At 41.5% G+C, this 13,346-nt stretch overlaps 1 protein-coding gene across 1 annotated transcript; it reads left to right on the top strand.

The window, feature by feature from the left end:
* Positions 1–9,022: 9,022 nt before the first annotated feature.
* Positions 9,023–12,011, top strand: LOC132393661 (uncharacterized abhydrolase domain-containing protein DDB_G0269086-like). Its single transcript, XM_059969073.1, has 2 exons — positions 9,023–9,174; positions 9,453–12,011. Exon 2 carries the CDS (start codon positions 9,620–9,622, stop codon positions 11,324–11,326), a length of 1,707 nt encoding a protein of 568 aa, XP_059825056.1. The 5' UTR covers positions 9,023–9,174; positions 9,453–9,619; the 3' UTR covers positions 11,327–12,011.
* Positions 12,012–13,346: the final 1,335 nt, after the last annotated feature.

The raw sequence follows: 13,346 nt of genomic DNA, 5'->3' as shown, positions 1-13,346 counted from the left end.
AAAGAATATAGAATATAGAAGTGGATAAGTCTCCGAGTCAGAGAACAGGATGTTCCCTAGGACCTTGAGGGAAGTTAGTGTAGAAATAGCAGGGGCTCAGACAGAAATATTTCAAATGGCATTAGAAACGGGGATGGTGCCAGATGATTGGTGTATTGCTCATGTGGTTCCATTGTTTAAAAAGGGTTCTAGGAGTAAACCTAGCAATTATCGGCCTGTAAGTTTGACGTCAGTGGTGAGTAAATTAATGGAAAGTATTCTTAGAGATTTATGTAGAATTATCTGGATAGACAGTGTCTGATTAGGAACAGTCAACATGGATTTGTGTGTGGAAGGTCATGTTTGACAAATCTTATTGAATTTTTTGAAGTGGTAACTAGGAAAGTTGATGAGGGTAAAGCAATGGATGTTGTCTATCCAGACTTCAGCAAGGCCTTTGACACAACATTCCACATGGAAGGTTAGTTAGGAAGGTTCAATCGTTAGGTATTAATATTGAAGTAGTAAAATGGATTCAACCATGGCTGGATGGGAGATGCCAGAGAGTAGTGGTGGATAACTGTTTGTCAGGTTGGAGGCCAGTGACTAGTGGTGTGCCTCAGGGATCTGTATTGGGTCCAATGTTGTTAGTCATATACATTAAGGATCTGAATGATGGGGTGGTAAATTGGATTAGTAAGTAGGCAGATGATACTAAGTAGTTGGCGTTGTGGATAATGAAGTAGGTTTTCAAAGGTTGCAGAGAGATTTAGGCCAGTTAGAAGAGTGGGCTGAACGATGGCAGATGGAGTTTAATGCTGATAAGTGTGAGGTGCTACATTTTGGTAGGAATAATCAAAATAGGACTTACATGGTAAATGGTAGGGCATTGAGGAATGCAGTAGAACAGAGTGATCTAGGGATAATGGTGCATAGTTCCCTGAAGGTGGAATTTCATGTGGATAGGGAGGTGAAGAAAGCTTTTGGTATGCTGGCCTTTATATACCAGAGCATTGAGTATAGGAGTTGGGATGTAACGTTGAAATTGCACAAGTCAGTGGTGAGGCTAAATTTGGAGTATTGTGTACAGTTCTGGTCACCGAATTATAGGAAAGATGTCAACAAAATAGAGAGAGTACAGAGGAGATTTACTAGAATGTTACCTTCGTTTCAGCACCTAAGTTACAGAGAAAGGTTGAACAAGTTAGGTCTTTATTCTTTGGAGCATAGAAGGTTGAGGGGGGACTTGATAGACGTATTTAAAATTATGAGGGGGATAGATAGAGTTTCCTTTGAGAGTAGGGGAGATTCAAACAAGAGGACATGAGTTGAGAGGCAAAAGTTTAGGGGTAACATGAGGGGAAACTTCTTTACTCAGAGAGTGGTAACTGTGTGGAATGAGCTTCCGGTAGAAGTGGTAGAAGCAGGTTCGATATTGTCATTAAAAAAAAAAATTGGATAGGTATATGGACAGGAAAGGAATGGAGGGTTATGGGCTGAGTGCTGATCTGTGGGACTAGGTGAGAGTAAGTGCTCGGCACAGACTAGAATGGCCGAGATGGCCTGTTTCCGTGCTGTAATTGTTATATGGTTAAAAAAATGGCTGGATGCACAATGTTTGCAAATATTGCGATGCAATGGTGAATGAACCAATTTATAATTTCTTAACCTAGTCCACAAGCGAGGTCAGGGCTTGGCCTCATGCTGTCATATAGCATGTGATGGACTGGATTATGCGTCATTGTGGCTGATGCAGCACAGATTTAACTTCTCTGTCTGTCTGCAGCAATACAGAAGCTGTAGACATGTTGCGTGCCAGATACTGAAGCAATTGAGCTCCCACTCTGTCAGAGAGGACTGAGCTAAGTTGGTTGCAATTTGTTTTTGGCCCTGCTTATACTCATTCCTTATTTATTTAAATTGGGCTGTTGACTATTATTAGGAAGATGTTTAGCTTTCTTATACTTTCTTAGTTTGATTATATACTTGTTTTTAATTAAAAGCAGTGTACAATTCTAATTAATTACTTAAGCATTAAATTGCTTATTTTTGACTTTTTTTTTACCAATTACAGCAATTTTAAAACACAGGAGATTCTGCAGATGTTTGAAACCTAGGTGTAACACACAAAATGCTGTAGGAACTCAGCAGGTCAGGCAGCATCTATGGAGAGGAATGAACAGTTGATGATTCAGGCCTGGACTATTCTCTAAAATGTCAACTATGCGACTCCCTTCTCTACTTGTCTCTCCCAACTAATCTCCCTCCTGGTACTTATTCTTGCAAGTGAATCAAGTTCTACACCTGCCCCTACATCTCCCCCCCCCCCCATTACCATACAGTCCTTTCAGGTGAGGTGCCCTGTATATCAATGTGACCCAATGTAATTTGGGAGACTGCTTCATCGAGCACCTTTGCAAAAGACAGGATTTCTTGGGGGCCACCCGTTTCAATTTTACTTCCCATTCCCTTCTAACATGTCAGTCCATGGCCCACTCTACTGTCACAATGAGGTCACACCCAGGTTGGAGGAACAACACCTTAAATTCGGTTTGAGTAGCCTGATGTCATGAAGATTGATTTCTCGAACTTCTGGTAATTGCCCCCCTTCCTCTCTTTCACCATTCCCCATTCTTGTTTCTCCCTTACACCTTCTCTTCTTACCTGCCCATCGTCTACCTCTGTTGCTCCTCCCCCTTCCTTTCTTCCATGGTCTTCTGTCCTCTTCTCTCAGATTCCCCCTTCTACAGACTTTTATCTCTTTCACTTATCACCTCTTTACTTCAGCCCTCCCCCTCTCCTGGTTTCACCCATCACCTGTCACCCTGTACTTCTTCCTCCCCTCACCCTTCCTTCCTATTCTGATTTCTCCCCTTCCTTTCCAGTCCTGACAAAAGGCCTTGGCCCAAAACATCCTCTTTTCCATAGATGCTGCCAAGCCTGCTGAGTTCCTCCAGCATTTTGTGTGTGTTGCTTTGGATTTCCAGCATCTGCAGATTTTCTTGTGTTTATAAAAACTTGTTTATGGTTGGTCTATTATTGAGTGTTATTAGAACAAAAAGAATTGGACATGCAGAGCTGCAAAAGCCTTGTAGCTAAAAATGAAGAACAGGAAAGATTAAAGATGGGGGGGGGGGAGCAACATGTTCTGCCCTTCTCATACCCTCATAGCATCAACAATGAGCGTGAAAAGTTTATACCTGCTACGATCTGGTCCTATACAGCATACTGAGATCTATACAATCTTTATTTCTACATCTATCAGATTTATAGAATACATGTTCTTTTCCTTGTTTTCATTGATCCTTTTAATTACTCAAATATTTAGCTGGCTTCTAGTATGATTTAATCTAGCAGAATTCTTGTTTTCTTAACTGTCCCATTACAGAATTTTTACTATTTGCTTTCACCCACGTCATACAGCAGAGTTGATAATCATGATAGTGACAGCGTGATCAACCAAATTGTACAGCAGAATACATAATGATGATAGTGACTGCGTAATCACACACGTCTTACAGCACAGTACAGAATGATGATAGTGACTGCGTAATCACACACGTCTTACAGCACAGTACAGAATGATGATAGTGACTGCGTAATCACACACGTCTTACAGCACAGTACAGAATGATGATAGTGACAGCGTGATCACTCATGTCGTAAAACAGTCTACATGATGTATTGGTTATTTATGATTTCCAGGCTATGTTCGTGCTACACAATAATTTACGGAATGCATCCTGAGACTTCATTTTTATACATATGCCTGGAATTTATCACTGGTTCTTTCGATCTGCAGTGAAATGTCTGTGGAAACTTTTTTGAAACAGTGTGAATTCCTGTTTAAACCATTTCTCTGTGTTTTTGTATATCTTCTGCCAAAGATACAGAGAAGTTTTTTGGAAAATTCTAGCCCAGCATTATGCAACTTCTATGATTTAATTATATTTGTTCAAAACAGTGCCCTTGGTACATCAGTACTAAATGTATATTGAATAGTTAGTTTCAAGTCATCACTTCTTTCCTCTTGACTGATTTTTGAAATGAAATGTTAAGCTACTAATGCAAAGTCTTCTTTGGGAAATTATGGTAATTATAATGCACAGACAATCCTCCGATCATGACAACTCAGCTCCTCTTTAACATATATTAATTGGACTGCAATTAGACCAAGGAAAAAATCTGGTAATTATGGTTTGTGAATGGAAGATAAGGAATAATTCTATTGCATTGCTGAAACTAATAAATAGATTGAGGTTTCAAGAAAGCAGAGAACAGGCATAACTTTAATTGATTTGGGAAACAATTAAATGCTAGCTGTTACTTTGATAGAAGAAAAACAATTTGGCACAGATTATAAAAGACTGTTTGCAAACAGTATCAAGACTTTTATCCTTTCAAACAAAGAAAGGGCAAAACAAGATTTAAAACTGAAGTAGATTTAATAACAAGTATAGCAACAGATGTGAATGTAATCAGGTAAAAACAATTTCTCCCTTTCCACTTCCCTTCTTCTCCACATTTTCCTGGTGGTTGCTGTTCAGTTGGGAAGTCAGCATAGTTCAAGTTGTACATTTCTCTCCAAGGATGCTGTCAGTCCTGCTTTATGCTTGCTCAATGCAAAGTGAAATCCAACCGTGACAGCTCAGCATATGAGCTCCAGAGAATTGGAGTGGAATTTGAAGGATCATTTAATTGAAAGTTTAGACATAAAAAAAGAGACATGGCAAAATAATCTTTGATTTATGGGGTACAAACTTGTGTAGAACCATTAAATCACATAATTTAATCTTACATTAAATTATATATATTTAAAGATTGTTTTAATTCCCAGTGCATCTGTAAGGTACTTCATGCTTGGTTTGTTTTGAACAATAATGTGCAGAAGAAGCCTTTGTGATAGGCACAGAGAAGTAACAGTAAGGAAAAATGGTTGTAAAAAGCTTAGATGTGGTGGAAAGTTAAAAGGGAAGGAAACAAAATAACTGGAAATGACTGGGAAGGGAAAGAGATGGCAGGAGTGTGATGGATAGCAAGTGACAACAATCAGAGGAAGTGAGGAAGAGGAAAGGGCAGAAGAGGAAAAAGAGAATTAACTGGTGGTAATTAGAGAAAGAGGTGGAGGGAATAGTGCACGATGAAAAACAGAGGAAGACTGACTGTTAAAGAACAAGAGGAGAAGGGATTACTGGCAATTCTGTCACACGTTGGCACAACCATTTCCATAATACACCAGAACTCTTTCTAGTGGGACTTCAGAACATTAAAGTTCAAAGTTCAAAATTCAAAGTAAAATTTATTATCAGAGTGCATACATGTCACCACATACAACCCTGAGATTCTTTTTCTGTGGGCATACTTAGCAAATCTATAGAGCAGTAACTGTCAACTGTAAACATCAGGAACTGTTAACTGTATACAAACTGCACAAATGCAAATATAAATAAATAGCAATAAATAATGAGCATGAAATAACAATGTAACAGAGTCTCTAAATGAGTGTAGCTATCCGCTTTTGTTCAAGAGTCTGATGTTTGAAGGGTAGTAACTGCTCTTGAACCTGGTAGTCTGAGTCCTGAAGCACCTGTACCTTCTACCTGATGGCAGCAGTGAGAAAAGAGCGTGGCCTGGGTGGTGAGGATCTTTGATGATGGATGCTGCTTTTCTACGACAACGTTCCATGTGCTCAATGGTGGGGAGGGTTTTACCTGTGATGTACTGAGCTGAATCCACTAATGTGTGTAGGATTTACGACTCAAAGGCATTGGCATTCCCACACCAGGCCGTAATGCAGCCATTCAGTGCACTTTCCACCTCGCATCCATAGAAGTTTCCCAAGGCTTCTGATGAGATGCTGTACCTCCGCAGACTCCTGGGGAAGTAGAGGCACTGTCGTGCTTTCTTTGCAACAGTATTTATATGATAATAATATTTAATTATGAGATATGACTGAATGCCAGGTAATCTCAAGGTTATTTTCCCCTCTGATTAGATACTTGAAGGGACAGAAATGCCAGCTAGGATGTATGTAGAGCACTTGGCAAGTTTTGTAGTTCACTGAATATCATTCGCACAAGTCAGATACTGGTGCTGACACTGAGATTGTTACTGATGAAATCAGATTGAAAAGGTCAGGGTGTCGGGGTTGGAGGAGGGGGATAGGCTGGTGTTCAGCTCCCTGCCTGATGAGGGTTATTCGTCTCCCTGCTGAACTGAGGCTGTGATCTGCAACTAACGGACTCTTGGGCTGACTTTAGTGATGACTGGCTTTGTGGCCGGACACTCACATTTGTGAACTCAGTTCTGAATATTATTTGCTTACTTTTGTTGTTTGTGCGATTTATTTAATTTTCTCAGCACATTAGCTGTTTGATAGTCTTCCCTTTTTAATGACTCCTATTGGGTTTCCTTGTTTTGTGGCTGCCTATAAAGAGTTGAATCTCAAGACTGTATATCGTATACATACTTTGATAATAAATGTACTTTGAACTTCCTCTATCAATTAAGAAACAGAATGTCTGAGTACTTTGTAATAGAATCACCTTATAATCCGTTACCATTATCGAAAGCAATTTAATTACACCAAGTGTTTACAAGGGAGATTTCTTTTGTCTCCCAGTACATCTGAAAGTCTATCCAAATCAATTAACATATAAAATTTGAACCAGTGGAATAATCTGGAGCATACAGATAATGTTAAGGCAAAGGTCATTTAGATAACGAAACATAATTAAGATTAATATAAAAGTTGTTCAGGAGAAGGATTATTATACAAAATTAAATTGTGCAGGAAAAGGTAATTTTTAGGATCAAATGAAAGAAAATCAAATGAAGTACAGAAAAAGAATACAGGAAGAGGAAAAATTCTCAATAAAGATTGTGAGTTTTATCAACATATTAAAAGTAAAAGAATAATCAGAGAATAATTGGTGACAGTGAAGGAAATTTCGATGAAAAAACTGTCCCTTTGAACACAGCTTGTGTTCTGACAATTCCTCCAAAGCTGATATAACTTCATCAGCTCCCTTTCCTCCACCAGCATCCTAAACACAATCCTATCTCTGATTGTCATCCTCATTTTTCTAACTCCCTCATGTTTTCTTTGCTTTTTTAAATGCATTTCTTGCTGTTGTTTGAGACACTTGCATGCAACCATCACCAAGCGAGAAACAGTCCACCTCAACTCATTTCAAATCATAGAGGGGGTCTTCAATATTATCATCAGCATATAACCTATAGCCCCAGCGATCCCAACACACTAGACCACTGCTATATTATGATAAGGAATGCTCATACTGCTTCAAGTTTTGACATGCTGTATGTTCAGTAAAGCTCCTCTGCACACCACTGTTGTGACATGTGGTTATTTGAGATACTGTCACCTTCCTGTCAGCTTGAATCAGTCTAGCCATTTTCCTCTGACCTCTCACATTCACAATATGTTTTTGCCCACAGAACTGCTGCTCACGGGATTTTTTTTTGTTTTTCACACCTTTCTCTATAAACTCTGGTGACCGTTGTGTGTGAAAATCCCAGGAGATCTGCAGTTTCACCAAACCACCCCATCTGACACCAACCATCATTATATGGTCAAAGTCACTTAGATCACATTTCTTCCCCATTCTGATGTCTGGTCTGAATAACAACTGAACCTCTTGACCATGTCCACATGCATTGACTTGCTACCACATGATTGTCTGATGAGATATTTGCAGCAATGAACAAGAATTCAGGCATACCTAATAAAGTGGCCATTGAGTATACTTAAACAAAATTACTATAAATTTCACTACACATTAGTTCATTCAATTGTAAGCAAATTAGTCATTCAAACCTCCTACCACCTTTTCATGCCTAGTTTCTTCCTGAGAGGAAAAATGTCAGATGTATCAGTATTACACTGGAGAATAGGGAATTAAAGAATAGGTGCAGGAGTAGGCCATTCAGCCCTTTGAGCCAGCACCACCATTCAATGTGATCGTGGCTGATCATCCACAATCAGTAACCTGTTCCTGCCTTCTCTCTGTATCCCTTGACTCCACTATCTATAAGAGGTCTATCTAACTCTTTCTTGAAAGCATCCAGAGAATTGGCCTCCACTATCTTCTGAGGCAGAGCATTCCATAGATCCCAACTCTCTGGGTGAAAAAGTTTTTCCTCAACTCTGTTCTAAATGGCCTACCGGTTATTCTTAAATGACAGAGGCATGAGAGAGGAGATAGCCAGAGTTAGTTGGAAAAGAACACTGGCAGGGATGATGGCAGAGCAGACTCGATGTGCCATATGGCCTAATTCTGCTCCTATATCTTATGGTCTTATAACCCTCTCCATTTTCCCTTTTCTACCGCTCTTAAAATTTTCTATAATGGTTAGCTTAGGTACTTCCTGTGGTACCATGTTCCATAACTTCATTCATCTCTGATTCAAGATGTTTCCACCAACTGAATTATTTGCTTTTTCGGTGATCATCTAATTTAAATGCTTTGAGCTTTTTCTTCCACTATAATGAAGCACACTCTCTTCTCTGGTCAGTACTCATCAAAAAATTCACAGACTCCTTTGTGACACCAGGGACATATAGCACATATGGCAAGATATACAAACCATACAGGTCTACCCTGCATGTTGACAGCAGTGTCACCTCCTTTCCTCATTGGCTGAATGCCTTCTATGTATGATTTGATGCAATGAAAGATGTGATGTTGAGGAAAGCCCTCTCTCTCCCAAAGAACGGGCACTCTGTTTGGTAACAGCTGAGGTACAGAGGATCCTAGCCAGGGTATAACCACACATACCTGGTTAGGTGCTGAGAACTGCATGGGCCAGCTAACAGAAGTCTTAATGGATATCTTTAACATCTCTTTGAAGCTGTCTACTGATCCTGTAGGGTTCAAGACAGTCGCCATCATTTTGGTGCCAAAGAGAGTGTGCTGTCTTTACGACAGTTATTTAGTTTATAATATTTTCGCTTAGTAATTCATTCAATAGTATTTTCTAGTTAGAATTAGAAGTGTTTAAAGTGTATTCATTGCATGTAAAATATATCGGCATGCGATGACGTCACATCCGGTTTCGCCGCGTCTTGTGGGAAAACACCGGTTTGAAATTAGCGCGAGGGTGGGGGCTTTCCACGAGGCTCACCTGAGCACAAGCAGTTTTGCAGGCATGAGAAATCACAGTGAGAGCAACGCTGTAAGTTAATAGATAATCGATATATTGAACTAAGATATTAATGCTGATCCTGTTAGAGGTAACGACGGTAGATAATGTTTATGCTTTCGTTAGTTAAAGAGTCGCGGATAGTTTGCATGGAAGTGTATTTAAAGTAGTCAATGGAGCAGGTAAACTCTCCCTGTATACTGCACCTTAGTGTAATGTAGTTATAGTCACCTTTGCAAGTATTTACACTTGAAATGTGATATTAAGGAAGGAACAAATACTGTATCAATCTTGTATTGTTTTATCAACAGTTTTCACCATATGTTAATGTGAAGAGTGAACAGTAAATGGTTAATCTTACTGCGATCTGGTTCTTATTAACTGTGGTTTATCCGGACGTTAAATTCGGCGTTTCGTTACACCCGAAGGAGAACGTTACAGTGAAAAAGCGGCATTATCAGGTGTTTCAAGTGCTGCAATGTCAGCTCAATCCAGCATCAAGTCGACGCCGCCCAGCGACAAGGGCAGTAAACCGACATCAAGTAAGCCCACCCAGGCGTTATCAGGTGTTTCAAGTGCTGCAATGTCAGCTCGATCCGGGATCAAGTCGATGGCGCCCAGCGACAAGGGCAGTAGAACGACATCAAGTAAGTCCACACAGGCAAGAGCCAAGGCAGAAGCCGCCAAGGTGCGACTGCATTACGCCAAACAAGAGGCAGTTTTGAAAATGAAACTGGCCACCAAAGAAGCCGAAAGGGCCGCCAGACAAAGAGAAGAGGCTGCCAGAGAAGCCGAAATCCAGAAAGAAAGGGCCGCCAAAGAAGCCGAAAGGGCCGCCAGACAAAGAGAAGAGGCTGCCAGAGAAGCCGAAATCCAGAAAGAAAGGGCCGCCAGAGAAGCCGAAGAGGCCGAAACCCAGTTGGAAATGACAAAAATATCGACAGAGTTGCATGTGCTGCAGCTAGAAGGAGAAGGAGAAGCTGCCAGGGTGGAAGCAAAGTACATAGAACAAGCTGAAGGGTCGCGTGATCTGACCGAAGTAAGATCTACTTTAGAAAGGACCAGACTGGAACGCACAAGCGACTATGTACAATATCAAATAGACAGGCAGGCTCGTCTCCCCTCTCCATACGTATTCGATAACTTCCCCAGCTACGAGGAACCTCAGAGAGTCACGATTGCATCACATCCATACGAGGAAGGAAATTTACCCTCACGGCTCCGTGATGAAGTCAAGAATGAAAGAACCGTCAACGCTCCTTCACCCCCACAACAGGACGGCGGGGAGGGAGAGGTTCACTCCGGGACAACAATTGTCAGCTCGAACTGTACAGAAGTTTGCGGTCAAACTCAGTCAAGCCGTTCTTGTTCCGAGATCTGCCTCACTGAGGTGTACCCTAAAGAAGCACAACAAGACATTACCAAGCGTAAAGTAACCGACGAGACGCTAGGTCAGTCAGTTTTCGTTCAAACCGAGCACGGAAACAAACTTGCACAATCAGCTCAAGATACCATTTCTTTAAAACCCAAAGACACCAAGGTCTTCAGAGATGAAGCAAATAATGGGGTTGCCCCATTGCCAATCAGAGAACCACGCCAGCGCTCACCAGATAACAAAGAGCAGGCAGTCAAACGGTTCACGTCCTTACGGAAAACCTGGAAAAGGAAACCTGAGATGCAGCAACGCACCCGATTGGCCCACGAGGTACTGTGCACCCTAATGGCAGAGGTCACAGCCATTATAAACGCACAATCATTCCTACCTGTGTCTTCTGACCCAGAAAACCCCTTTATACTTTCGCCATCAACGCTCCTTACGCAGAAGGCAGGAGCACCTCCTCCACCAGGAGACTTTTCAGACAGGGATCTGTACACAAAGCAATGGAGACAAGTCCAGGCTCTGGCAAATCAGTTCTGGTCCCGCTGGAGACAGAAATATCTACACTCGTTGCAACAGAGACGAAAGTGGACAGAACCCCGAAGGAATCTTCAAGTTGAAGACTTAGTCCTGCTCAGGGACAAGCAAGTCGCTCGCAACAGCTGGCCAACGGCCAGAATCACTGTTACATTCCCTAGCGGGGATGGACATGTCAGGAAGATCGAATTGAAGACTACCGACCAAGGCGATGTGAAAATTTACCAAGGGCCAGTTACAGAAGTTATTCTACTTCTACCCAATGACTGATTAAGAGACTAAGTTTTGTACTCTGCTCATTGTGACCTTACGAAGGTCAAGCGGGGAGTGTGCTGTCTTTACGACAGTTATTTAGTTTATAATATTTTCGCTTAGTAATTCATTCAATAGTATTTTCTAGTTAGAATTAGAAGTGTTTAAAGTGTATTCATTGCATGTAAAATATATCGGCATGCGATGACGTCACATCCGGTTTCGCCGCGTCTTGTGGGAAAACACCGGTTTGAAATTAGCGCGAGGGTGGGGGCTTTCCACGAGGCTCACCTGAGCACAAGCAGTTTTGCAGGCATGAGAAATCACAGTGAGAGCAACGCTGTAAGTTAATAGATAATCGATATATTGAACTAAGATATTAATGCTGATCCTGTTAGAGGTAACGACGGTAGATAATGTTTATGCTTTCGTTAGTTAAAGAGTCGCGGATAGTTTGCATGGAAGTGTATTTAAAGTAGTCAATGGAGCAGGTAAACTCTCCCTGTATACTGCACCTTAGTGTAATGTAGTTATAGTCACCTTTGCAAGTATTTACACTTGAAATGTGATATTAAGGAAGGAACAAATACTGTATCAATCTTGTATTGTTTTATCAACAGTTTTCACCATATGTTAATGTGAAGAGTGAACAGTAAATGGTTAATCTTACTGCGATCTGGTTCTTATTAACTGTGGTTTATCCGGACGTTAAATTCGGCGTTTCGTTACACCCGAAGGAGAACGTGACAGAGAGCAATGGTAACTGGCCTAAACATTACAGACCAGTGATACTGACTTCAGCAGTAATGAAGTGCTTTGATCAGCTGGTAATGGATCATAGGAAATCCCACCTTCCAGCTACATTGGACGCCTTTCCGTTCACCTACCTCTGAAACTGGTCCACAGATGATGCCGTAGCCTCGGCCCTCCACTCCTTGTTCCATTTAAAGAATGATACCTCATACGTTAGGTTGTTATTCATAGACCAGTTCGGTGTTTAATAAGATCATCCTTCAGGAGCTGGTGGATAAACGGCCCTCTTTGGGACTCTGGATCTTGGACTTCTTGATGGAAAGATACAAGTCAGTCAAAGTTGACAGCAACAACTCAAGCTCCATCACGCTGAGCACTGGTGCCCCCCAGGGCTGTGTGCTCAGCCTGCTGCTGACTTACCAATACACCAACACATTCAGTTCAAACTGTATCACCAAGTTCGATGATACAGAAATGGTTGGCCTCATCAGCAACAATGAGGAGTCAGCATACAGAGAGGAGGGAGAGAGGCTTGTGAAATGTTGTCAGGAGAACAATCTGAGTTTCAGTGTGGACAAGATGAAAGAGATGATTATGGATTTCAGGAAAGCGTAAGTCAACCACTATCCATTACACATCAAAGACTCTGCCATGGAGAGAACAAAAAGCACAGAGTTCCTTGTTATACACATAATGGATGATCTAACCTTGACCCTCAACACCTTCTCCTTAGTCAAGAAGGCACAGCAGCATCTACACTTTTCAAGGAGATTGGAATGTGTGTCAAGTAGTTCTAGAATTTTTACTCATACAGGTTTGTCTTTGACAACGAACAACATGACAGTATGTAAGCTGCGAGGCTCCCCACCCCCATTCAGACAACTTTCTACAGGAACACCATTGAGAGTGTCCTGTCTGGCTGTGTCACTGTGTGGCATGAAAGATGCAAGGCATCAGACTGCAAAACACTGCAGAGGATAGTAAAGAGGATGACTGGGGTCTCCCTCCCCCCCCCCCCCCCCCATTTGTGATACTTGCTGGGACCACTGTATACAAAGGGCCTGACACATTGCTCTGAATCCCTACCACCTATCCCTCAATCTCTTTGACCTGCTGCCATCAGGAAGGAGGCACAGGAACATCAGGACTAAGACTGCCAGACTGGGTAAAAGCTTCTTCCCTCAGGCTATGAGACTAATGAATAGCCTGTCACCACTGAGGTCTCTGGTTCACCCAGAGGAAACCCACATGAGAATGAACCCAGAGAATGAACAAAAGCCTGACA

Source organism: Hypanus sabinus, chromosome 5, assembly GCF_030144855.1.
Source record: "Hypanus sabinus isolate sHypSab1 chromosome 5, sHypSab1.hap1, whole genome shotgun sequence".
In the NCBI taxonomy this organism is placed as follows: Eukaryota; Metazoa; Chordata; class Chondrichthyes; order Myliobatiformes; family Dasyatidae; genus Hypanus; species Hypanus sabinus.
The sequence above is the reverse complement of the archived record's forward strand: the minus strand, read 5'-3'. Positions and strand labels throughout refer to the sequence as shown.